The sequence below is a fragment of the Populus euphratica genome, unplaced genomic scaffold (assembly GCF_000495115.2).
Source record: "Populus euphratica unplaced genomic scaffold, PopEup_1.0 scaffold5.1, whole genome shotgun sequence".
NCBI lineage: Eukaryota > Viridiplantae > Streptophyta > Magnoliopsida > Malpighiales > Salicaceae > Populus > Populus euphratica.
The window spans coordinates 2,247,260-2,273,217 of record NW_011499848.1 but is presented as its reverse complement, the minus strand read 5'-3'; the positions used below and the strand labels follow the sequence as shown (position 1 = coordinate 2,273,217).

General features: G+C 31.9%; 2 protein-coding genes across 3 annotated transcripts; one reads left to right on the top strand and one right to left on the bottom strand.

Annotated features, from left to right (window-relative positions):
* Positions 1-11,364: 11,364 nt before the first annotated feature.
* On the top strand, positions 11,365-19,167 carry LOC105114190 (choline/ethanolaminephosphotransferase 1). Of its 2 annotated transcripts, none has more exons than XM_011010672.1 (20): positions 11,365-11,538; positions 11,770-11,920; positions 12,042-12,051; positions 12,170-12,220; positions 12,304-12,381; positions 12,518-12,593; positions 12,689-12,711; positions 12,785-12,885; positions 13,861-13,955; positions 14,122-14,190; positions 15,149-15,218; positions 15,660-15,723; positions 15,802-15,842; positions 15,946-16,030; positions 16,927-16,989; positions 17,489-17,547; positions 17,657-17,709; positions 17,920-17,992; positions 18,554-18,596; positions 18,736-19,167. In XM_011010672.1, the coding sequence occupies exons 2-19, from the start codon at positions 11,784-11,786 to the stop codon at positions 18,573-18,575; spliced, it is 1,170 nt and encodes a 389-aa protein (XP_011008974.1). In that variant the 5' UTR covers positions 11,365-11,538; positions 11,770-11,783; the 3' UTR covers positions 18,576-18,596; positions 18,736-19,167. The 2 variants fall into 2 exon arrangements, with proteins under 2 accessions (XP_011008974.1, XP_011008969.1); XM_011010667.1 differs by having other exon boundaries at positions 11,365-11,656.
* Positions 19,168-21,142: 1,975 nt separating this feature from the next.
* LOC105114181 (E3 ubiquitin-protein ligase RNF126-like) lies at positions 21,143-21,641 on the bottom strand. The gene has a single exon (XM_011010657.1). The coding sequence runs from the start codon at positions 21,556-21,558 to the stop codon at positions 21,157-21,159; it is 402 nt and encodes a 133-aa protein (XP_011008959.1). The 5' UTR covers positions 21,559-21,641; the 3' UTR covers positions 21,143-21,156.
* Positions 21,642-25,958: the final 4,317 nt, after the last annotated feature.

The following is a 25,958-nucleotide window of genomic DNA, read 5'->3' as shown; positions in this document are numbered from 1 at the left end:
AGAGAAGGAAAACTTTACTCGTAAAATATATCTTGCTTGAGATTTAAATTATTACATTTTTACAAATATCTATTTTAATTACAACAATAGATTCGTAACTAGAATTTTAAAGTTGTACGGGCGACACCGCACTGGGAAAAAAACTAGTTTGCGTAGCAAGAGAATCCTTTTTCTTAGATGGAACGAGGCACTTGTTAAAAAAATAATAATAATAATATCCACTCTACACATATATATCTGATTGTACTTTTAAATATTAGAATTATCTGAAATTAGAGAAAAAAATTATAATAAAAAAATTATAATTTTTTTATTTTTAAAATATAAAAACAAATAAGCTCATTGACATATACCCGTTCTATGTCACAAGTTTTTATTTTTTTTCTCGTAAAAAATAATATATACTTGGAACAAAGCACATTTCAAATTAAAAAAAAAATAATGAATTATGTTACGGACCCAACTAAATTTCATAAATTGATTTTATTTTAGTTATGTAATAAAAACAAGTTAATAATAAAAGAAAAAATTTAAGATTATCATGATACCATAAAAAAATAAAAGTACGAACTTGGATAAAAAAAGTACTAACTTAAATAAATAAAAAGAATTAACTTTAATTAAGATAAAGTAATAAACATATAACCCGGGTAGGTAGAGTGAATCAATTCAGGTTAATTTATAAAATTAATAGAGATCAAAAATATTCAATAAAAAATATATTAAAGAAAATTACAAAACTTTTTTTTAAAAAAAAAACTATTGCCTAACTATGAAACAAAAAAAATAGTGTCAACTTGTATTAATCTTTTAGATTAGTAACCCGGGTCAGCAAACTAAAAACAATATACATGAAAAATTTATAAAACCTAATAGTTAACAAATCACGTACCTAATAATGAAATCATGGAAAAACAAAACTCAACTAAACCATAAGAATTAAAATTAAAATAATAATTAAAATAATCAAGATGGAAATCAAAATAAAAATTAAATCAAAGAGCAACTACAAAATTTTAATTCAAGGGTTAAATAACAAAACATCAACAAAAAGATACAAAAAACAAAAAAAAACAAGGAAATTTTTAAAAAAGATTGATCAAATGATAAAATAAAAATAAAAAACTAATAGAATCTATACAAAAAAAGCCTAGTAAAAGAAATAAAGAAACAATAATCAAATTGAAAAAAAAAACACATAACAAATTAGAGTTAAAAGACTATATTAAATTTAAAAAAAAAACTTTTATAAAATAATCAATAATAAAAAATAATACTTGAAAGAATAAGAATCCAACAACAAGGATGATCAATGTATAATTTTAAAAGAAGAAAAAAAAAGTCAATGGCAATAAATCATCATGCCATTACCAAAACATACAATATAAATATAAAACAATTTCAATAACACTCATAACAATACGATAAAAAAATATATTTTATGCTACCAAAAAACATTATATCTGTCATCCAAAGCACACAGTGTTAAAGATTGTTTGAATTTAATTTGTCTATTTTCTGTTAATAAATCCTATTGACTAGGAATCACAGCTGTGAATCATAGCTGTTAAGTGTGATCAAATCAGCAAGCCTGTTATTGCTGAGCTGATTAAGTTGTGAGTCTGTTGCTATTATTTAGCTGTTTTTTCTGAAAATTAGTTACAATGTAAGGCTATTTATAAATCCAGTTTATCTTCCAATAAAACAAGTTGATTACGGTTCAATTTATTTGTTAGCAATCTGATAATTTACATTTGGTATCAAAGCTTGTAAACGGGCCCTGTCATCTGAAGCAGCAGTCTTCTATAAACACCAGAAATGGCATTTGAGGGAAACACGAGTGGCTATGTACAACCAGCAATTCCAAGGCTTGATGGTTATTATAATCATTGGAGCATGCTGATGGAGAACTTTCTCAAATCAAAGGAATATTGGGCACTCATTGAGGAAGGAATTCCCGAAGTAAAAGAAGGCACAATTCTGACTGAGGCACAGTCAAAGGCGATATCAGACCTGAAGCTGAAGGATCTGAAGGCAAAGAATTTCTTATTTCAAGCGATAGATTGCACTATTCTTGAGACTCTTCTCAAGAAGGACACTTCTAAAGACATATGGGACTCTTTGAAGAAGAAATATCAAGGCACCAGTAGAGTTAAACGTGCCTAGTTGCAGGCTCTTCGTAAAGAGTTCGAGATGCTGCACGTGAAAGGTGGAGAATCTGTTAATGACTATTTTGCAAGAATACTGACTACAGCGAATCAGATGAAAATGCATGGTGAGAAGTTTGAAGATGTGACAATTATAGAAAAAATTCTACGCTCTATGAATTCTAGGTTTGATTATGTGGTATGCTCAATAGAAGAATCTAACGACATTGATATTATGTCAGTAGATGAGCTGCAAAGCTCACTAGTTGTGCATGAACAACGCATGACTAAACACATTGAGCAAGAACAAGCTCTTAATGTGACTTATGCTGTAAGACCCTTTGGAGGAGGCAGAGGACGTGGAAGCTTCAGAGGAAGAGGACGTGGAAGCTTCAGAGGAAGAGGACGTGGGCGTGGGCGTGGTCGTGGCACTAGAGAAGGAAACTTTGGCAAAACATTTGTTGAATGCTACAATTGCCATAAGACTGGTCACTTTCAATGGGAGTGTCCCCATAAAAGGGAAGAAAAAGCAAACTTTGCTGAGATAGAAGAAGAAGAAGAACAGATGTTGTTGATGGCTTACATAGAGAACAAGCCAGCTGGAAACGAAAAAATGACAAACTTTGTTGAAGAAGAGGGAGAAATGCTAATGATGGCCTACACAGAGGATAATGGAGCAGTGGCAAGCTTTGTTGAAGAAGAAGAGATGCAATTGATCACCTACATAGAGAACAATGGAGCTGTGGTAGAAATGCTATTGATGGCCTACACAAAAACCATACCAGCTGAAAAGGGAGCAATGTGGTATCTTGACTCTGGATGCAGCAATCACATGACAGGAAACAAAGGCCTGTTTTGTGTTCTAGATGAAGTTTTTCGAGAAAAGGTCAAGCTTGGAAATGACTCAAACATGAGTGTTATGGGAAAGGGAAGTATTCAAATGCTGGTAAACAACAAAATACACAACTTAGATGATGTATTTTATATACCAGAACTTAAAAGCAATCTGGTCAGCCTAGGACAGCTGCAAGAAGCAGGATGTTCAATTCTGCTACAGAGAGGAAGGTGCCAAATCCATGATTCAAACGGGGAATTAGTGGTTAATATCAAGATGTCTGGAAATTGAATGTTTTAGCTCATAACAAAAGTTACTGGAGATCAAACTTGTTTCCAGACATCTAGCCAAGATTTATCTTGGTTGTGGCATTACAGGTTTGGACACTTGAATTTCAGTGGACTTAAGACTCTGCAGAAAAAGGAGATGGTAAGAGAGCTTCCTCAGATCAATGATCCCTCTAACGTATGTGAAGAGTGTGTGACTGCAAAACAACATAGAGAATCATTTCCTAATGAGAGCACTTGGAGAGCCAATCATATTCTACAGCTGGTGCACTTAGACATCTGCGGTCCATTGAATCCCACTTCCAACAGCCACAAAAGGTACTTCATAACCTTCACTAATGACTTTAGCAGAAAAACGTGGGTGTACTTTCTAGTAGAAAAATCAGAAACCATTGAAGTGTTTAAGAGATTCAAAGCAAAGGTTGAGAAGGAGACAGAAAAATTCATCCAATGTTTTCGAACAGATCACGGTGGAGAGTATACATCCAATGAGTTTGTAGATGTATGTGAAAGAAGTGGAATTAAAAGACAACTGAATGCTGCGTACACACCGCAACAGAATGGTGTATCAGAAAGGAGAAATAAAACCATCATGAATATGGTAAGAAGTTTACTAGCAAAGCAAGAACATGCTTAAAGCCTTCTGACCCGAGGCAGTCAAATGGAGTGTATATGTTCTCAATCGAAGTCCAACATTTTCTGTGAAAAATGTGACGCCAATAGAAGCTTGGTCGGGTCAGAAACCAACTGTTAGTCACTTCAGAATATTTGGTTGTGTGGCATATGCACACATTCCAGACCCAAAGAGAATGAAACTTGATGATAAAGGAGAAAAATGTGTACTGCTTGGGGTGAGTGAAGAATCCAAGGCATACCGTCTTTATAATCCTATAACCAAAAGGATTTGTATTTCTAGAGATGTGGTGTTTGATGAACACAACAGCTATGATTGGGAAAGCACTGACAAAGGAAATCCAATGGCTCTTGAATTGGAAGACAATGGAAAAGCTGACGCTGAAGAAGATGCACACAGTGGTGAGGGAGAATGTGAATCAGGTAGTATGGATCAAGTTACCGAGACATTACTACCTGAGACATCTGAAACTCCTATACAAAGCATGCACAGATCAAGGAGAAAACCAGCTTGGATGATTGATTACACAAGTGGCGAAGAACTTGCTGATGAAGACTCATTGGCTCATCTTGCTTTATTTGCAGAGAGTGACTCGATTACTTTTGATGAGGAAATTAAAGATTCAAAATGGAGAAAGGCTATGGATGCAGAGATCGAAGCTATTGAAAGAAACCACACATGGGAGCTAGCTGAATTGCCTGAAAGAGAAAAAACAGTGGGAGTCAAGTGGATTTACAGAACAAAGCTAAATGAAAGAGGGGAAGTTGACAAGTTCAAAGCTCGATTAGTTGCTAAAGGATATACACAAAGGTATGGAATTGATTATTCTGAAGTGTTTGCCCCAGTAGCAAGGCATGACACAATTAGAATGATTATTTCGTTGGCTGCTATGAATGAGTGGAATGTCTTTCAACTGGACGTAAAATCTGCGTTTTTGCATGGAGAACTTGTGGAACAAGTATTCGTAGATCAACCACCAGGCTATATAAAGAAAGGAAGCAAGGGTCTGGTATACAAACTGAAAAAGGCTCTTTATGGGTTGAAACAAGCACCAAGAGCTTGGTATAATCGAATTGACAATTATTTCAGCAAGGCAGGCTTTCACAAGTGTCCCTATGAGCACACACTCTACATCAAAACTGGAGGGAGAGGTAATCTTTTGATTGTATGCTTATATGTGGATGACTTAATATTCACTAGCAATGATGAAGATATGTTTAAAGTATTTAAACAATCCATGATGAAGGAATTTGAGATGACTGATTTGGGAAAGATGAAATTCTTTCTTGGTATAGAAGTGACTCAATCTACAGGTGGTATATTTATCTGTCAAAGGAAATTTGCTCGGGAAGTTCTTGTAAGGTTTGGAATGGATGATTGCAATTCAGTCCAAATTCCTATAATTCCTGGAACCAAGCTGACCCGTGATGATGGAGGAGCAAAAATTGACAGTACATATTACAAGCAAATGATTGGAAGCTTGATGTATATGACAGCCACTCGACCAGATTTAACATACGCTGTCAGTCTCATTAGCAGATTTATGGAAGCACCAACTGAACTACATCATCAGGCTATTAGAAAAATACTTCGGTATCTAAAAGGAACACTTGACTATGGTCTGTTCTATAAGACGCAGAAGAGTGGAAAATGTGAATTAATCGGTTTCAGTGACAGTGACTATGCTGGGGATGCAGAAGATCGTAAAAGCACATTTGGATATGTATTTCTCTTAAATGGAGATGCAATTTCATGGTCCTCAAAAAAGCAACCTATTGTTACTTTATCCACAACTGAAGCAAAGTTTATAGCTGTTGCATCATGTGCATGTCAAGGTATTTGGCTAAACAGAATTTTAGAAGAAGTGAAGCATGCACAGCAAGGTCCAATTATGTTGTTTTGTGACAATAATTCAACAATTAAGCTGTCCAAAAATCCAGTCTTGCATGGAAGGAGCAAACACATTGATGTGAGATTTTACTTTCTTCGTGATCTCACCAAATAAGGTAAAGTGGAACTGGTTCATTGCAGAAGTGCTGAGCAAATTGCAGATATTCTAACTAAGCTTTTGAAGGTTAAATCTTTCGTGAAGTTGAGAGCATTGCTTGGGATGTGTTCGATCGTGGAAATAAACTGAATGCTTTCAAGCATACAGTTTAAGGGAGAATGTTAAAGATTGTTTGAATTTAATTTGTCTGTTTTCTGTTAATAAATCCTATTGACTAGGAATCACAGCTGTTAAGTGTGATCAAATCAGCAAGCCTGTTATTGCTGAGCTGATTAAGTCGTGAGTCTGTTGCTATTATTTAGCTGTTTTTTCTGAGAATTAGTTACAATATAAGGCTATTTATAAAGCCAGTTTATCTTCCAATAAAACAAGTTGATTACGGTTCAATTTATTTGTTAGCAATCTGATAATTTACACACAGGTGTAGCCCGTGCACTAATAACTTTTTTAGATTTATTAATATCTAATCTTTGTTAAAATACTAAAATTTTCTTGATGAACTTGCAGCCACAAAAGAAAAAGAAAAAGAAAGAAAGAACCCGGGTGAAAAGGCGAAAGGCTTCAAAAACTATGATAAGAAGCATAATCAGGTCATTTAAATGTCTTTAAAAAAATTTGAAAAGATACTCAAACCCTCAATTAATTTTTTAATAACTAACGAGACATGTGAGAGGACCAGCATACCATCAAGACTGTTTTTTTTTTTTAAAGAGTATAAATGTAACCTCGCTGTTATAATGAACAATGAACTGTGTGTACAGTGAAAATGCCTTCGTTTTTTCATGTTGTTGCCCTTTCACCTGGATTCATTGTCTTTCTATTATATATATATATATATAATAGAAAGACAATGAATCCAGGTGAAAGGCTAGTGTTTGCCTGATAACATGGCATCAAAGGCCCAGTGGTTGCGCGGGCTCCATTTGGTTTTTTTTTTTTGTTCTCTAAACAACGCGGGCTCCCGATTCAGGGAAAAAATGCTTCCTCGAAAACTGGAAGCGTACGAAGGAGGGTGTCTCTTATATCCGTGCACTCTCTCTTTTTAATAAAAAAAATATCTTTCTACGTAAACAAATTATTATTTCTTTATTTTGTCTCGTTCACGCAAATTGATGCTTGACTCATTGAGAAAAAATATTTTTTATGATATCGTATAAGATCTGAATCCTGAATTATAACATGCTCAATCTGTATTAAATTTTACACGATATCCAACCTCATTTTTTTATTACTGTAAATTAAATTTAAAATTTATTTGACATGTACTTGTAGAAAATAACTTTAGAATTTAAATTATAACCGGGAGACATATCTGATAAATAATTCATGATAAGAAATGTGTTAAATAAAAATAAATTGAATAAAGATTGTCTAAAATATTTAAAAAAAAATGATAATATAAGTTAGAATTTAAGAGTCCAAATTCTTGTGCAATTTTTTTATTTAAATTGAAAAATAATTTTAATCAAATATCATTATAATTCTTCTTTGAATGAAAGGTTAAAAAGCCACCAAGTCCACCATACCAAACGAAATATTTTTTGAATAATCTGATGGGCTTTATATCACACACATTGATGCCTTTGCTCCCTCAATTGGCACCCAAATATAATTGAATATCGAAGTAACACGTATTTAAAAGTTTTCATAAAATAGCATGATTTAAAAATATTATAATTCAAAAATATAATATTTGATATATATCACGATGCACAATCACCATGTCAATGAAATACTATGTTTCTAAACCATGGTATTGTCAATAAAATTATTTTAAGAAAAGATTTGATACTTGATAAAAAAAAATCAGATTGTAGCTAGAACAATCACATTATGTTCGTTGTTTTAAACTTGAAAAAATTTATAAAATTATAGTTTTTATTAATCTAAGCTTTTATTTACTTTGTAATTTAAAAAATTAAAATATATATAGTTTTATCAAAATTTAGATAAAATTCCAACAAAACTTTGTATCACTTTAAAAAACCTATAAACAATCACAATAATCACAATTAATAAATTTTAATTAAAGTTGGTATATTTTTATATTCCATTATCACAGGTAATCATGTAAATGCAGCGTGTAGCATGCAAAATAAATATAAAATAATTAAATAATATAAAATTTAAGTAGTTCTAAAATACACAAACACAACTCATTTGACTTCATACGTTCGCTAAACAATTTAGGCTCGTCAATAGCACTACCAGATCCAATTCTTACTCCTATCTGGGTAAACTTATCATGTGTAAGAGACTTATAGTATCATTAAAAATTAGCATCTATTTAGAGATTTGGAGTCTAGTGCGACATACATTTAATATTCAAATCACATCCACTTAGCATGCGTGTGTAACTAAGTATTCAATTACGCAATACAAAAAAACTAGACCTATATGTATTTCTCAATCCAAGAACAAGATGAATAATTTTATCATTGATATTATCATTGTTATCAATATCATCTTTATCATCAATATTAACATTAACATCATCTTTATTGTTATTAGGTTTAAAATAGTTAAATCCATGTTAATCAACAAAAAAAATTGTCAAACATGATATTATTTTTTATCCATAGTAGATAATTTAATAATAAACTATTTTAACCTTTATTAACTAAATTTGAAGGGTTATCAAATACTGAGACATGTATATATTTTAGTTAATTACTCATATATAATATTATAATATTTAAATTATTTTTAATAAAAAAATAATTATTATCTTAAAAAATTACCACCACACATAATTGTTATAAAAAAAATATGAAAGAAAAACAACACTATATATGTGAACTGGTCTTTTATCTATTTAAATTTTATTTATCAATGTGCTCATGAAACCTATCATTTCAAGTTTTTGCATTTCAAAATCATCCAATAAATATCATGTTTTAAAAGCACAGCAAGATTAAACCATACTATTTTTCGAATTTTTTTCAAACGGTGTGATTTCCTTGAATTTTAAGTTGACCTTCCCATTTTTTTTTTAAAAAAACCATTAGAAAACAAGCTTTAAAAAACTGCACACGGGGACAGGCAAATTCTCCAGTGTACGTAGATTCGAGCGCAAGACACGCGCAATCCACCGCCTTGAAGGATGCAAAAACAGACACAAAACAGCAACTTGCAAACTGGACAGCTAGGCATATACTGGCATCACCAGACATCTGTAAAAAGCACCAACTTTCAAGATCTGACTCCTTTTGATGCCCCCAAGCAATATCGCAGTACACCCTTTTCACCTTCCCGGGGAAAAAAAAAAAAGAAAAAAGGAAAGAGAAAAGGCACGTCCCATGGAACACTGCAATTTCAGCAAAGACCCGGTATGGGCTTCTTGGGTATTTTACTATCATCTACCAAAGCGTTCCAGAACTTTTGAATTCGGTCCGATGGTCAATGACCAAAAAAGCTGGACGGCAATAAAATAATTCAAAGTTTAGGTAAAAGTCGGAAAACAAGTGAAAAACCCACCAGCGGCGGCATCTTAATTTCACGAGAAATAAGATAAATAAAATCATTTTTTTAATCTGATCGTAAAGATATTCCTTGTTCACTTTATTCGTAAATCACAATTAAATCTCCTTTTAAATAATATAAAAAATACCCATATTATAAATATAGTGTGTTGAAAAAGTTTCACAAATTACATTAAACTCAAAATATTACATTGATTTTAATCATCATTGATGACTGTTTAGAAATAAAAATATGGTGCAAATTATGTTATTAAAAAATTTAAATTTTTATTAAAAATAATTTTTTTTATATGTTTTAGAAAATTTTGATATTTTGATAAAATAATTTTTTAAAAATAAAAAATTATTATTTAAAAATAAAAATATTTTTAAAAACAATTACTTTTATAAAAATAAATTCCAAGGATATCTTCATTGGTTTTTTTAAAGCAACAGACAAGACAAGAATAATGGGAACGGAATAAAAGAATATGTCTTGAGAGATGGAAAAAATAAGTAAATTGATAAGAAAGCGACCGCAAAACATATGGTCGAATCAGTGCTTCGAACTTTGGAAAAGGAGCGGCCCAACCGAATCGTGAACCATCAATTTTCTTCGATAGTTATTGATATTTGAAGGGAGGTTCTTTCTCTCCTATACGCGTGTTTGATTGGGAGTTATGATTATTTTTTTTTAAAGATATTTAAAAAAAAAATATAAATTCTAATTTGTAATAAAAGATACATATTTTTTTCAAACTGATGTTATAAAAATTTAATTATATTTTCTAACTAAATAGAGTGAAAAACTAACCAACTTTTTCTAGTAAAAGCAATAAAAGATATTATTTTTTATTTAAAAATATATATTAATGTTATATTTTTTTAATTATTTTTAATATTAGTATATTAAAATAATTAAAAAATATTAATTTTAAACTTAAAAAAACCCTAAAATTCTTAAAAGCATGGTACTGTAACGCAAAACAATCACCAAGTATCGGAAATATTTTTATCATTTGCCAATTCTCATTTTTAGTTTTTCCTTTTTAAAAAACACCCCGAATTAATGATCTCTTGGCAGTAATCTCCTGATATCTACAAGTTCAAATTGCTGGTAAAAATATCACGACGAACATGAACAAGCGAACACGAAATAAAACATGAGAAGTGTATGGATACTATTTTTAGGAATATTGTTTTCCATTAAATACTATTCTTTTTTGGGGATTAAATAGGTTTTTTCTCGAAAAAACGAGGGATGCAGACAACAAGATAAAAAATGCAAGGAAACATTCAACAAGGTTTTAAAATGCAGGAAAATATTTTGTTTTTATTCAAATAGTGCTAAAAAATAAAATCAATTAGAGAATTAAAAAATTATAATTACTATAACAATGTTAAAATATTAAAAAAGTTGTTATGAAAATATAGTTGTCACCTAAAAGATTAATAAGAGGTTTGATAACTAGAGGTTTTTTTCTTGATCTATATGCATGTGTGAGTTTATTATTTTTTTAGATGATTATTATTTTATATCAAAATTTATTATATAAATATTAGCTTTTTAAATTTTTTAATGTAAAATTAAATGATAATTAAGTATATATATTTTACACTCACAAAAAAATGTATTTTTTTAACCTGAGATAATTTTTTTAATTTAAATATTTTAACTTAAAATAATAAAATAATATGTTTTTAATATAATTATTTTTAAAATAATCTCCTTATTTACAACACAAATTGTAAATATTTTTTTGTATATCTTATACAAAATTCATTTAAAAACTACTTTAAAAACCCATTTAACATTATAATATTATTTGTTTTTTTTATTTTTTATTTGAAAATATATTAAAATAATATGTTTTTATTTTATTTATTTTATTATCACATTAAAAAAATTAAAAATTAAAAATTAAAATTTTATGAGAACATTCTATAACGGCAGATACAAACAGGGAGAGAAAAGGCAGCATAAAAATAATCTGCCGTTTCACATTTATTCTCTCTCCCTCTTTCTCTCTCTTCCAGGGCGGGAGATAAATCAATGCTTTTAATTTTTTCCTCTTTCCTAGAATCTGCACCCAAACCTAGCTGCTCTCCAAAAAATAAAAAATAAAAAAAATCTCCAAATCCCTCTCGGTATCGCCATTCCCAACGGTACAATATTTCAATCTTTCTTATTTTCATATCAAACAATTTCTGTTCAGATCTGTTGTTTTTCTCAATTAAAACAAGAAAAATCATCCCAGTTTCAGATCCATTTGTTCTTTCTCAGGTTAGCTTGAAAACCTCTGTCTGTCGTTCCTTATTAATCCTGTAGAGACTGACACAATCATATTAGCTTTTTGATGATTTTCTCTGTGTGCGTTTGTGTTTGTTTTTGAGCAGCGAGGTCAGAAAAAATGGGATATATAGGATCACATGGAATAGCAGCACTTCACAGGTACAAATACAGTGGAGTAGATCACTCTTATGTTGCTAAATATGTTTTGCAACCCTTTTGGAGCCGTTGTGTTAACTTCTTCCCTCTTTGGATGCCGTAAGTTCTTCCTTTCTTTTCTGCTCTTGTAATTTGATTTCAATTACAATATTCACTAATATTTACTTGTTTGTTTTTGTATCGAAATGGGTTTTTTTATGTACTTATGGATGTACCTCAGACCGAACATGGTACGGTGAACCCAACTTTATGCCTTGATCAGTGATGTTAAATTGTTGGGCTATGTTTTCTTGCTTGTTTGCTTTTCTTTTTTTGTCTAATTTGGCTTTTTCTCTTCTAATTTTCTAGATTACGCTTATGGGATTTATGTTCTTAGTGACTTCTGCTTTGCTCGGATATGTAAGTGGGGGGATTTCGTGAAAATGTTATTTATGTGACGATTTTTCTGTTCTAGCGTTTGTGGTTTATGTTTTTTTTTCTAGACATATTCACCTCGCTTGGATACGCCTCCACCAAGATGGGTTCATTTTGCGCATGGATTGCTTCTATTTTTATATCAGGTTTGATTCTAATTCTCACGGGTGGTGTTGTCAGTATTTTTTTAAATATTTTTTAATGCGTGCCTGGTTTTAGACACGGTTAACGTGTTTGTGACATGGTTTCTTATGGATTTTTGTTTCTATTTTCATTTGATAGACTTTTGATGCTGTTGATGGAAAGCAAGCTCGGCGGACAAACTCGTCTAGTCCATTGGGGGAGCTTTTTGACCATGGTGATTTATGTTGTTGGATCTATTTGTCTACTTTTACTATTTGATATTATTAACTGTCGCTGAAATTTGCATTTGGTGTTTTCAATGTACTGCAGGGTGTGATGCGCTCGCTTGTGCAGTATGTGTTTTTCCGTCTCTGGTTTTTAAGTCTAGCAGATTCAGTTTCAGTATCTGTTTTTGTTGTTTTTCAGTTTGAAAGCTTGGCTTTTGGTAGCACTGCCATGTGTGGAAGAGATTCTTTCTGGTTCTGGCTTATTTCAGCTGTGCCATTTTACGGTGCAACATGGGAACAGTAAGTCATATAAACTTGCTTGTTACTTGTTTTGTAGGGGTTTGAATGATGTAATATGACTTCATAAGTGTCATTTAGGTGCGTTGTTTGATGGAAACTGATTTCCTGAAAACTACTTTCTAAAATTTTTCTATATTTGTTTGTCATTAAAAAAGTTGGTCAACCGAAAACATTTTCTAGTCATAGAAAAATTAGGCTCGGTTTTTAGAAAAGTATTTTTTTTTAGAAAAATTTAGAAATTTCACATTATTTATTGATTATATTAAATTTTGTCCTTAAACTTTTGATTGTTATATATATTTTGTTTTGAATTTTTTTTTTCAATTTTGTCCTTTATAATTTAATTTTTATATTAATTTTGGTCCTTATTTTTTTTAATTGTTATTTGCTTTTCTTTTATCATTTTTTATTTGAAATTTTTTATCTATGAAATTTGGTCTTTATTTTTTTAATTGTTACTTATTTTATTTAAAATAATTTATGAAATGATAATTATTATTGTTTTAATTTCTTTATCTTTTAATTTTTTTATTTGTTAGATTTAATCTTTATTATTTATTTTATTTTAGATAATTTATAAAATTGTATTTTTTTCAATTTCATTCTTATTCGATTTTTTAATTTGAAAGATTTGTTTCTTATTATTTTAATAAACTTGAAAAAAATAAAATATTAATTAGTTATTTTCCAGCTCATTTTTCATGATATAATCAAATATTAGAAAGTGTTTTTCGATTTATTTTCCATTACACTACTAAATATCAGAAAATAATTCACTTTCTTGGAATTTATTTTTCAAAAAGAAGCTACTTTCTAGCAAATAAACGGGCCTTAAATTCCTCTTCCTTTTGCTCAGACCTGCTGCCACATTTTTTTCTTGATTGAAGTCTTCTGTTCCATTATTTTTCTTGAGTTCTTGTTTGTGTGGCTTCTGTATGTTATTGACAATTTGAATATTTGGTTCCTTGCATCCAGCTTTTTCACCAACACTCTCATTCTTCCAGCAGTTAATGGACCCACAGAGGGTCTGATGCTAATATATGTGGCACATATGTTTACAGCCTTAGTTGGTAAGTTCTTCCTACTTGCAATACCATTGTTTATTTTGCTTGTGATTTTTTATTATAGCACACAATGGTAATCTTTTGTTAGTCCTTTTTGCTTCTCTCTCTCATATCTTTCTCTTCCACTTTGATATTTTCAGTTTGGTATTAACTCAAGTTCTTTTCTTTTAAGGTGCTGAGTGGTGGGTTCAACACTTTGGGATGTCATTCCCATTCTTGAGTTGGGTGCCATTTGTAAGTGGTAAGAACCAACAATTCCTCAATATACTTGGTGATGAATGCATCATTCCAATCTTGTGCTATTTTTCGCTTTTTAGAGATAATTGATTGCTTTGTCAATGGTTTTATTCCACCTTATATGTGACCGACTGAAATGAGCTTTTTTGGATATCTTTAGTTGAAACTTTTGTGCACAATATCAAATCATGTGTGCAAATCTAAGACTAGAATGCTTTGCAATCTACCTTTTTTGTTCAAGTCCAATGCAAAAAATTTGATGGCAATTGGAATAAAATGTCTTCACTCTTGGTTTAAAAATGTCTTGTGCTTGTTTGACATTTGAACTGCTTTCCATGTTAGATATGACATACTCATCATGTTGCTGTACTGCTGTTTTTTTTTTCCTGACTGATCAACTGTTCACATGATAATGGCTCAACAAACACGCAATCACATTAAACACTTGTCTCGATTGCTTATGCAATTCAGAACAAGTACTTATTCAATTTATTCTTAGTTGCTTATGTATTGTCGTTTTCACTGCTTGTTCTTTTTATTTGTGCTCTTCGATTCTCTCTGATGTATCAGCATTCACTATTTTCATGGAGCAATTAGCTGATCTCATCTTTCTGATTTTTTTTTTTAAATAATACATGTTTTATGAACTGATGTTTGAGTTGCCAGATTATATCTTATAATTGGTGGGACTTTACTATGGTTTTTGTCTTTCGTATTATCTGCTTGTGAAATTACACCCAATACTACAATGTCTATGCTAATTGATTTGTCATTATCTCAATCCTGGTGGCAGAAAGACTAGTTAAAATAGGCAATGATGCTTGTGTTATTCCCTTCTTACTTTCCATTTGCTCATTATTTTGTTCTCTCATTGTCCTACTGTACTTAATTTCATAGTTTTCTTTTACAGTTGTAACTCACTTTTTCGTTTACCCTCTCTGTTTTCTCTCTTTTGACTTCAGAAATCCAAACTTACAGAGTCGTGCTGTTATTAATGACAGCTTTTGCTGTTATACCCACAGTGGCATTCAAGTAAGCAATTCTATATATCGAAAATGACTGAAAATTTACATCTAATGTTCTTAGTTTTGGTCTTTTCCTGTCTTATACAATTGCATCTCGGCTGATCTTCCCTGTTGAAACTTTGTATGGCAACTTATTTAATTATGAAGAAAGACAGATAGATGAGGGTTATTTCTTGTACTTGCTGAGAAAATGACATCATCATCATCATCATTTTTTTTCTTTTGAAGGGGTGGCGGGGGTACTAGGGGTGAGTTTTTTTTGCTGTTGCAGATGTGCTTGATTTTGTTTCAATGGGGTCATTTGTGCCAAATGGTTTAAGTGAATGGTTCATTTTAGATTTCCTTAAGAGGTCCCATGTTGGCCAAGATTGCAGCTGTTTGGTGAAGTTTAGCTGGGATCTCAATTACATAATGTGATATATTTGTGCCATATGACCTTTTTCTGCAGTGTGTCCAATGTTTACAAGGTTGTTCAAGCAAGAAAGGGCAGCATGTTACTGGCTTTAGCAATGGTAAATCTACAATCACCTGGACATCACTTAATTGTATGAATGCTATTTAGTTGTCTAATTATTCTTTATTGCTGTCAGCTTTACCCTTTTCTTGTGCTCGTTGGTGGGGTCCTAGTGTGGTATGACTCAACCTGCAATATTTTTATTAATGTTGTTCTTGATATTCTTGTTGGGTTTGACGTGAGGATCTTGGTCTTCATGTGGATCTTTCTTCTCATGCAGGGATTATTTGTCTCCATCTGATCTAATGGCGAATTATCCTCATTTGGTTGTATTGGGAACTGGACTTGCATTTGGGTTTCTTGTGGTAAGTTATGCAATGTTTACATGAGTACCTTCTGAGGAATTATGTTTCTCCCATCTAGTTTGTCTAAATTGCTGTTCTGTTGCCATTTCAAAGCGAAATTCATTAGCTTAGTTGTGCTAAGGAGATGGTTGATTGAGTTGTACTAGGAGCCTGTGGTTGGCTGAAAGTTTGCCAGTTGCAGGCCTTTGTATCAAATCGGTGATGCTGGTTCCAAATAGATTGACTATGTTATTGACAGGGATTTATTCCAATTTAAACTTTCATTTACAAAATGATTTCTGAATATGTGATTTCAAAACCTTGTGTCTGAAAGCACACTCAAGTGTTGGTGGGACACTGTTGCAAAATGCAGTCATACATGGTCGCTAATTTTTTGAACATAGTGCCAATTAGTTTCACCATTGACCATGCAGATGCACTACCTTCCATTCATGGCTTTTATGTGCACTTTTGAAGTGGATTTAGCACATTATTAGGGATCTTACAAAGTTTGAAATTTTACCATGATATTTCTAGGAACACTGATAGAAGTTTGTCACATGGTGGTGCTGCAAATTGGCAGCCCTTGAATTCTGGCAAAAAAAAAGAGAGAAAAGGAAAAGAAATCATTTTGTAGATCCCAAAAGGAATTAGATTCATTCAAGTCCACAGTTAGCATATGTTATCATGACAGCTTCTTACCACTGGCTGAAATCGCATTGGAAAACCACGTGCAAATAACAGTTTTGTATATCTTCATGATGTGTTTACAGTGGGTGTTGGGGAGCTGGGATCTAATTGTATTCTTTTGAGTGTGCTGCTGTGGTAGAAGTTTTAAATATCTTTCTAAATTATACAAGTGCTGCTGACAATTGACCTGTACTGCACCATTTCTGAGAGGAAGTTTCATTTGACAGGGAAGGATGATTTTGTCTCACCTGTGTGATGAACCAAAGGGATTGAAAACCAACATGTGCTTGGTATGATTTGTTCTGTTCTTTACAATTGAAATCATATGTAGTCTTAAAGTTTATTCTTATGCTTTGGTAGAGAAAGTGTATTTTGTGATTTGCTGTATATCGCCAGGTTGCAGAAATATTTTGATCTCTTGTATATCAAATTTTTAAATGATTCACTGAAATCCAACAAATGTTTCTGCCTTATCTGAGTTGTTTCACTGACTTGTGAGATACACCAACAGCTCATTTGTTGGGAGTTAATTTACTCCTACTAATGAAAAAAATGCACACTTGTTCTCCTTGAAGAATTCATATTTATGTTTCTGGAAGGAATACTTGTGGGAGGAGTGTTTGGTGTTCTCCAGTATCAAACTGGTTGTTGAATTTCCTTTCCCACAGAAGTTTCTGTTTCTTCCCTTTTCAGTTCTCAACTTTATCCTTGTGAGATTTATATTATTACATGTGAACTTAATTATCAACCTAGTGCTGAACAACTAAGTTTCATGTTTTCTTCCTGCAGTCTCTTTTATATCTACCATTTGCCATTGCAAATGCACTGGCAGCCAGACTGAATGATGGGTAAGTGGTAACTGGTAGTGTTGTTTTTTATTCTGATTTTAAACAACGAGAATTTGATTTGATATATTTTTTATTGTGGTGTTAATTTTATGAGAAACTTTTATTGCAGAGTTGCTTTAGTGGATGAGTTCTGGGTTCTTCTTGGTTACTGTGTATTCACAAGTATGTTCTGGTTACCTCGCTTTGTTAATTCACCTATATTGTTGACATGTTCTTACTTGTTTTACACTAGAAACTGTTCCGTACATGTTAATCGATGTTTTGTTTTCTGATTTTGCATTTCTTGGTTTTGAGCTCGTGTAATAATTCCTATTGCTCTTACCATGTGTTAGAGTTTTATTTAATGTCTTCCAATTCTTTTTCTGAACACAGTGCTACTCTATTTGCACTTCACCACATCTGTCATCCATGAAATTACAACAGCTCTGGGAATATGCTGCTTCAGGTGAGAATCTGGATGTACAAAGGATTGTTCATGATTTTATTTGGTTCAGTTCAGTTTTAGAGGAAAATTCAGATAAAAAAAGTAAAGGTTTCAGCATAACCCAACCACGCTGAAAGCTCATGAGACCTAACTGAAAACCAAGTAGATCTGATCTCTTGAATTCAAATCTGAACAATACCAAAGGCTGCTATCAAAAAACCAAACCAATTTAAATTATGTGAGCTAAGCCAGATTAAAATATGTTAAGCAAAGATATTTTGCACAATCAGGCTAGAGACATCTGTTCTGTTTTTTCAATTACATGCGGTCAAATCATGTCTGTTTCAAGGTTTAGTATAATGGGTGATATTGGCATTTGATTCTCCTAAGTCTAATGAGCGTGCTTAAGTAGTCATGGATCAATCTGATTGTGATCTGCTTGTAGCATCGGTGGATCAATCTGATTGTGATCTTGGTATTTGGTTGCTTTTAGAACAAAATTGACTCTTAAATGTGCTTATTGCTAGGATATTCCTGCAAACAGGATCTTGGTTGCTAACTGCCTTCATTCTTAATTTACAGGATAACTAGGAAGAAAGCTTGAAAACAACTGTTCTGATTTTCGGTATGTCCTTCCTTACTCATGTTCTGATTGTTGTTTACTGTACCCAGATTTTTGGAGTGAATCCAATACGGTTTGATAATGGTTCTATCTTGTATTTTATGGTTTAGTGATTTCATTTTACATTATGAAATTTTTTCAGCTGGCAATTCTGGCGCAGCGGGGCAAACAATTTGGAATGTCATATTTGGTTCAACATTCATTGATGAGTATTTCAACCTCTGTTACTGGATCTAGTGGCACTGGGTCTGGTTCAACCTCTGTTACAAAGTATTTCATTAATGTGACAATAGAGTCAGGCGATTTGGGGAGTGCACGCTTTTTTTAAGCACCGTTGTGTATTGAAATTTATGATGGATGCCTGGGCTATAGATGTTGGGTATCTTTTTGGATGAACACACGGGCAATGTAGGTTGTTGCCACATTAGTGAAGCGTATAATTGTTGAATCCTGTGCCTGGTTAACGCCACCTTGATGGTTGAGACCTTGCAGTCTCATGTGCTTTTAATAGGTATCATCATTGTTTTATGCTGAAGTTTTGGTAGTGGTGAAGACAGTTTTCACGAATCTATTAGAATGCTTTACAGAAGCGAAAACCATAGCAGTATGATACGCTACTGTCTTCGAGTTTCTTTTCCCCCCTGCATTGCGTTATTTTGGCACAGCTTGTACCCTCTGCTATGGTTTTTCAAATTCCAAAAAATAATTATTGCAACTCTTTTAAAAAAGATTACCACTAATTACCAAGAATCGACTCAAATTAAGGTGATGAATTAAGCAACTTGTAGGGCCGTGATAAAAATAATTTTCACACGTAGGACTTGAGAGATTAAGTAAGTCAAAAAGAGGATAAAAATAATTTTCGCACGTAGAGGACTTGAGAGATTAAGTAAGTCAAAAATAAATTAGTGTTAGAGAAAAAAAGTTCAGAAAATAAATCCAGTACTTCATTTCCAAGGGGTAATTAGAGGTATTTTGCTCGCTCAGCTTAATTTTATATATCTATTATTGTTTTTTTTGTTAGTTACTATATTATATTAAAGTTTATTATATAAATATTAGATCAAAAACCCTATATATACTTTACATTTATAAAAAAATAAATTGTGTTTTTTTAATGTATATTAAAAACCAATAAAAATAATTTATAACACAATGTTCATTTATATCGTTCCAACAATGGTTGACAAGCGCACTAAAGAACATTACAGGTCGATATATAAGATAAAGCTCATAGAGAGAGATTGGAGCTGCTGCTAGCATTAATCCTTTCATCTTATGCCCTGAAACAAACACCGTCTGAGTAAATGACTACAATGGCACTGTATACTGGTTACTTGACACGACTGATCTGTCGTCGTCAAATCCGCTGGTAGTGAAATTTAACGTGCTGGGGAGGAGCAGCTTAGATGATTTGTTAGAAAAATATTTTTTAGATAAAAATTAATAAATCCTCTTACAATATTATATTCCAACCAATTAAGCACGTGTGACGCCAAATATCCAATGCCCATTTCCGTTTATATAAACGTGAATGACACTAACAGTAAAATCAAATGCTGAGAATTTCGGCTGATTCTATACTCGTTTTGTCATGGAATATAAAATTATATTTTAAAGTATTTTTTTATAAATATATTAAAATAATATTTTTTTAAAAAATTATTTTTGATATTAACTCATTAAAATGATAAAAAAACACTAAAAAACTTAATTTAAAAGAAAAATTTTAATTTTTGATAAATAATATTTTAACTACATTAAATTTTTGATAAATAATATTTTAACTACAATGTTAAACACACTTAAATTAAAAAAAAATCTAAATATTAGAAAAAAAATTAGGTTAGTATTATTATTAAATTTGGTATAACGTTTAATTTTAAAATCTTTCATTCTGACCTTTTATTATAGCTTGTATTTAAAATTAAATTACACTAAAATTATTTTATTATGACCAATCAACTTAACATGTTTCAAGGCAGCATGAATATTAGTAAAAAACATGATAAACTTTATTCCTCTCTTTTTTATATCAATGACTGAATCGCATCGTTGTTATTTTTCCAGGGAAGCTACCTTGGTTCGTCCCCGGCTTCAATTCGTTATGCTCGGAAGCTCCAACAAGCCCTAAAGTGAGGTGATAACATGTAGCAACAGTGAATGAGGTGGTCGTTTTTTTTTTTTTTTTGAAAAACAAAGGTATGTTTTTGTTTAGACATGGCAAAAATGAAGCCTTGTCTTTCCATTCAACTCTCTTCTGTGTTATGCTTGGATTTTAGCTAGACTTGAAAGATTCACCAAAATTATCTAAAACAACACTGACCAAAAATCAAGTTTATTACAAGTATGGCTAAGAGACAACATTATACACTAACAATGAACCTTCAGCTTAATTAGTCTGTCCCATGCTCAGGAATTTACGATCACTTCATGCTTGAGAAGTTTGCATCAATAGCAACTCGTTAACGAACATGCCAAGATATTCTGAAGGAGGAGGGAGAAGGTAGTTACTCCGCTGTACTTTCTCCTGAGCGAGGTACTAAAATCTTGAAGACTTGATTCATCGTAGCGACCATGTCGCACGTTCATCGGTGGATGTGAAAGAACAGAACTTGAACTTCACTACTTCTGTTCGGTGCTGATCAAGGATCAATGTTCTCCGGTGAGCAAGACTTCCTCGGCAAAGTGGGCAAGTCGATGGCCGGAAGTCAAGCCATCTGTATAAGCATGCTCTATGAAAGATATGCCCACATCTCAGCTCTCTGATTTCTTCGCCTTCTTCAACGTCATCTAGACACACGGCACATTCCGCAGGAGCTTCATTGATCACCGTGTTTAGTTCTTCACCAATTGCAGTCACAGCAAACAATTCGTGTTCTTGGAAGCTGAACGGATAGTAACACCAGAATTTAAATGCCCATCTGAGATGGGCACTAATGAGATTTAAGTATTTGATGAACATGATTGATTGAGTTTAGAGGTTAATTTTGTTGCAGAAACAAAAATTAGAAAAAGAGACAAGGAGTTGGGAGAGATGAACGGAGAGCAAATGGTTTTGTGTCACAAAGGCTTCCTCGGCTTGAGAGATTAAAACAAAAATCTAAAAGAAAATAAATAGTTTAAATTTATATTAATTAACTTTTCAAATTTGCAACTCAAATTATAAACCTAACTATGTTAAATTATTATTTTTTATTTTATTATATAATAAAAACATGAAAAACAATTTACAATAAATTTAACACTAAATAATAAAATTCAATAAAAAAACAATATAAAAAATATAATTAATAAAAAAAGTTAAAAAACAAAGAACGAAGAAGCTATAAAAACCAACAAGGCCAAGAAAAAGTCGAGACGCGTGGGTTTGGGGATTCCCTGCATGACTTGGCCGGTATTTTTATGTTTTTACATGAAGCAAACGACCTGTCTTGTTTAGCCATTTTTTTGGGAAAAACAAAGGGATTAGAGGATGTCTATCACTTAAAATCAAATATTGCTATAAATCTAGTATAAATTAATTAAAAAAATACACTTAACGGCAGTAACGTTGATGATGAAATATTCACTTAAATCAAATATCATAAATTAATTAAAAAAATATACATTAAACGGATTCATAACTCAAATGAGTAGTTAAACCCACCTCGCATCATTTAATTGTTTTGTTAACGGTTTAAGTCCCCGGTACAAAATGCTGAACCCTTTCTGCAATGTTGTTTCATTAAAACAAATACAATAAATACTATGAGATTTAAAATCACGAGTTCCACCAATCTAATAATTTATTATTATTATTATTATTTGATGACATTTTCTGCCTCTAATCTATTAGGACTGTAATATTTATTTTAGATAAATTCTGTCCTCTATCTGATTTTATTATCATTGTTAATTCAAAACCCAAAAGAATCAAGTTTTGATATTTTGAGCTGATTTTTTCAGGTAAAATATGGATATATAGTTTCAAGAATAATTAAAAAAAAATATGAGGCCGAGAGCATTTTTTATTTTTTCTTAGACATCGAACATTAACAAGTTTGAAAAAACAAAAAGATAACCTGGAACGATCCTAAGTATCTTGTTTTTCTCAATGTCGGCATCGAGTTTATAACTACTACTATATATTATTATTGCAATTATTTTGCTTTGTGAGCTAGAATGCCAGGAACAGCAGGGCAGCGGGCGGCTATAACTTTTCTTTAGTGATACAAGTCGATTAGTTTTAGTACATTAATTTACTATTTATTTTTTTTAGATTAACATGGGTGTCCGAATCAGCTTGTACACATATGATTAATTCCACGGGTCCTGAAATTAATGACCGCTAGAATGCCAGGAACAGCAGGGCAGCGGGCGGCTATAACTTTTCTTTAGTCATACAAGTCGATTGGTTTTAGTGCATTAATTTACGATTTATTTGATACGTAGAACAGTATAGGAGATTATTAATTTACTATTTATTTGATACGTAGAACAGTATAGGATAGTACGAGATAAGAGAATATGATAGAGTACGAGGGAAAGTGGATCAATAGATCGCCAAGATTTAATTTTTATCCATAGCAAATGGGGTGTGTTTGTTCCATTCCACTGGTAAAACTGTCGACGTATCCCTCAACCTTCCAGTCTAAAAATGCCCTTCACTCCTTTTGACCCGACCTCTGTTGTTTCATGTGATGTTTGTGAAAATGGTCAAATAAAATTAAATAAAAACTGAAATAATCATTGATTTTTCGAAATAAATAAAACCGGGCCAATTATCTTTCATGACTTTTTTTTTAGATTAACGTGGGTGTCCGGGCCAGCTTGCGCGCACCACGACTAATCCCACAGGCCCTGAAGTTAACGACCATGTAAGCCTCCAGTGGCCATCATATAAGCAACCAAAGACTCGACCCTGAGACCACAAAGGAAGCAAACCCCTTGATCCCAAGTCTTTACCACTTGACCACTACCATTATCTTTCATGACTTGAAACTACCAGATGTTGTTTTTTACAAAACTAATCAATATTTTTTTTTTTAGATTAACGTGGGTGTCCGGGCCAGTTTGCGCGCACTACGACTAATTCCACGGGTCCTGAAGTTAACGACCATGTAAGTCTCCAGTGGCTATCATATGAGTAACCAAGAACTCGAACCTGAGATCACAAAGAGAACAAATCTCTTAATTCCAAGTCCTTATCATTTAGCCACCACCTATATGGTTAATTATCTTTCATGACTTGAAACTACCGGATGTTGTTTTTTACAAAACTAATCAATAAAATATAATATAACACAGTCCTTTGATGGTAATAACAATCAATGGCATTATTTATGAAACTGATCGAATAAAGCAAATACATAAAATGCATTCATTGTTCTTAAAATTAAATAAGTTTACTTTAACTAATAAATGAGAAAGTTAAATTATATAAAAAATAACGACCTGTCTTAACAATAAATTCAACAACCAAAAATCTTAAGAGAATGAGATTAGTAGTTTTTTACACAATATAAAAGAACTGGATCAATATATTTTATTAAAAAAATGTATTTACTATATTTATTTGCAGGAGACAATATCTGATATACACCAAAAAATAAACAATAATAATTATACCTCCACTCTAGTCCAGTCCGAACTCGCTTCATTCAATGCACCTTCGGGAGCGAGAAAGGTTACTTCGCTGTTTGAGGTTTGATGGGTCCCTAAACATATGTGTTGGACAGCAAATATGTTGCTAATAAATTGTGCTCAATCATGAAATCCATTCAAAAGACAAAAAGAAATGTTGCTTGGTCAGTGAGTTAAGTTGAGAGTAGGAAAACCTTATTATACTTGGGCATCTTATAATCATGAATTAGAAAACAACAGTATCCCTGATAGACAAAGACAATTAGGACCAAAAACAATAAACCAAGACATCGTCATCATCATGATTATGAGCATCTTAGTATCGATTGAATAGACAAAAAACATCCCTTAAAAACGATTGTTTATTTGTCCCAATGATGCATTGGGATTGGGCATGCGTGGGACGTGCATTCCTTAACATTATGGCTCGGAGAAGACATGCCTTGTACCTGTTATCTTGGTACCTTTGTTCTGGGTCATTTTATTTCTTTCCTATAAATCTGCACAACACTGCCTTAATCCTTCTTGAATCTTGACGGCTTTCAGAATATCTTTTATCTGGTTTAGCAGCTACCGAAACAACTTCGTTCAAATTTTCAATCTACTTTGGCATTGAATTAAACAATGAACTCTCTAACAAAACAATACATGTATAGCAACAAGCATTTCCTTGCGGTGCTCGTCTCCTGTATAGTTATATCCCTTTTCTGCTAACCACCAGATCATACAACAATCTCAAATAAAGAAAATTATCGTATGAACTTGTCGAGAACAGCGTGAATAGTTCAGCTTGCTCAGTTTGTTCAAATTAAAGCAAGCTTCATCGAACGGAAAGAGGGAGAGAGAAGAAAAATCAGAGTCCACAGTGCCTGCTTTTATGATGTCACTCTACTTTTCATTGCAGGTAAATAAGTATCGAGGCATGAAAAAAAATGATAAAAAAACCCCCTAAAGTTGAGCACATTTGAATGCCACTGATTGACTCTTAAAAATATTGTACAGGTAACGTTCGGGAATGTGTTGTTTGTTAAAAAAATTATTTTTTTGGTTTAAAATTAAATTATTTTATATTTTTTAATTGTTTTAATATGTTAATATTAAAAATAAATTTTAAAAAATTAAAAATATTATTTTTATTATATTTTTAAATAAAAAATATTTTAAAAACTAATCACAATGAAACAACAAAACATAAAAACAAATTATATCAAAATAGTTTGTAGACTGTGGTTTCCTCTATTAGCTCTGCTCCTTTGCCCATTAATTGATTTGTTACTGCATCACAATCCTTTAATTTCGAACAATTGAGCGTCACGGTTATCAAGACCAAAATCTGTACATCCCATCTTAGTATATAATGAAAAATTGTAAAACACTCTTGAAAATAAAAAATATATTATATTTTTATCATAAGAAATTTTCTTTTATGGCTATGAAATGAGTTAGTGGGGGTATGGATTGTGATTGTCAGTTGCAAGAAAAAAGAGCATGCGAGCCTTGCAGTGAGAGTTGTTTTTCTCAATATTTTTTTTAAAAAATTTATTAAAATATTTTGAAAATATATATATATATATATATATATTTTTAATGTAAACATATTAAAACGATAAAATAAAATCTCAAATTTTTATAAAAGCACGGAAACACACCGTTGGAACGTGGACTGCTGCTTATGCTGCTGTGATCCAGATAGTTTAGACACGAGGGAGCCTCTTGCACACCAGAAAGGGAAATTTTCTA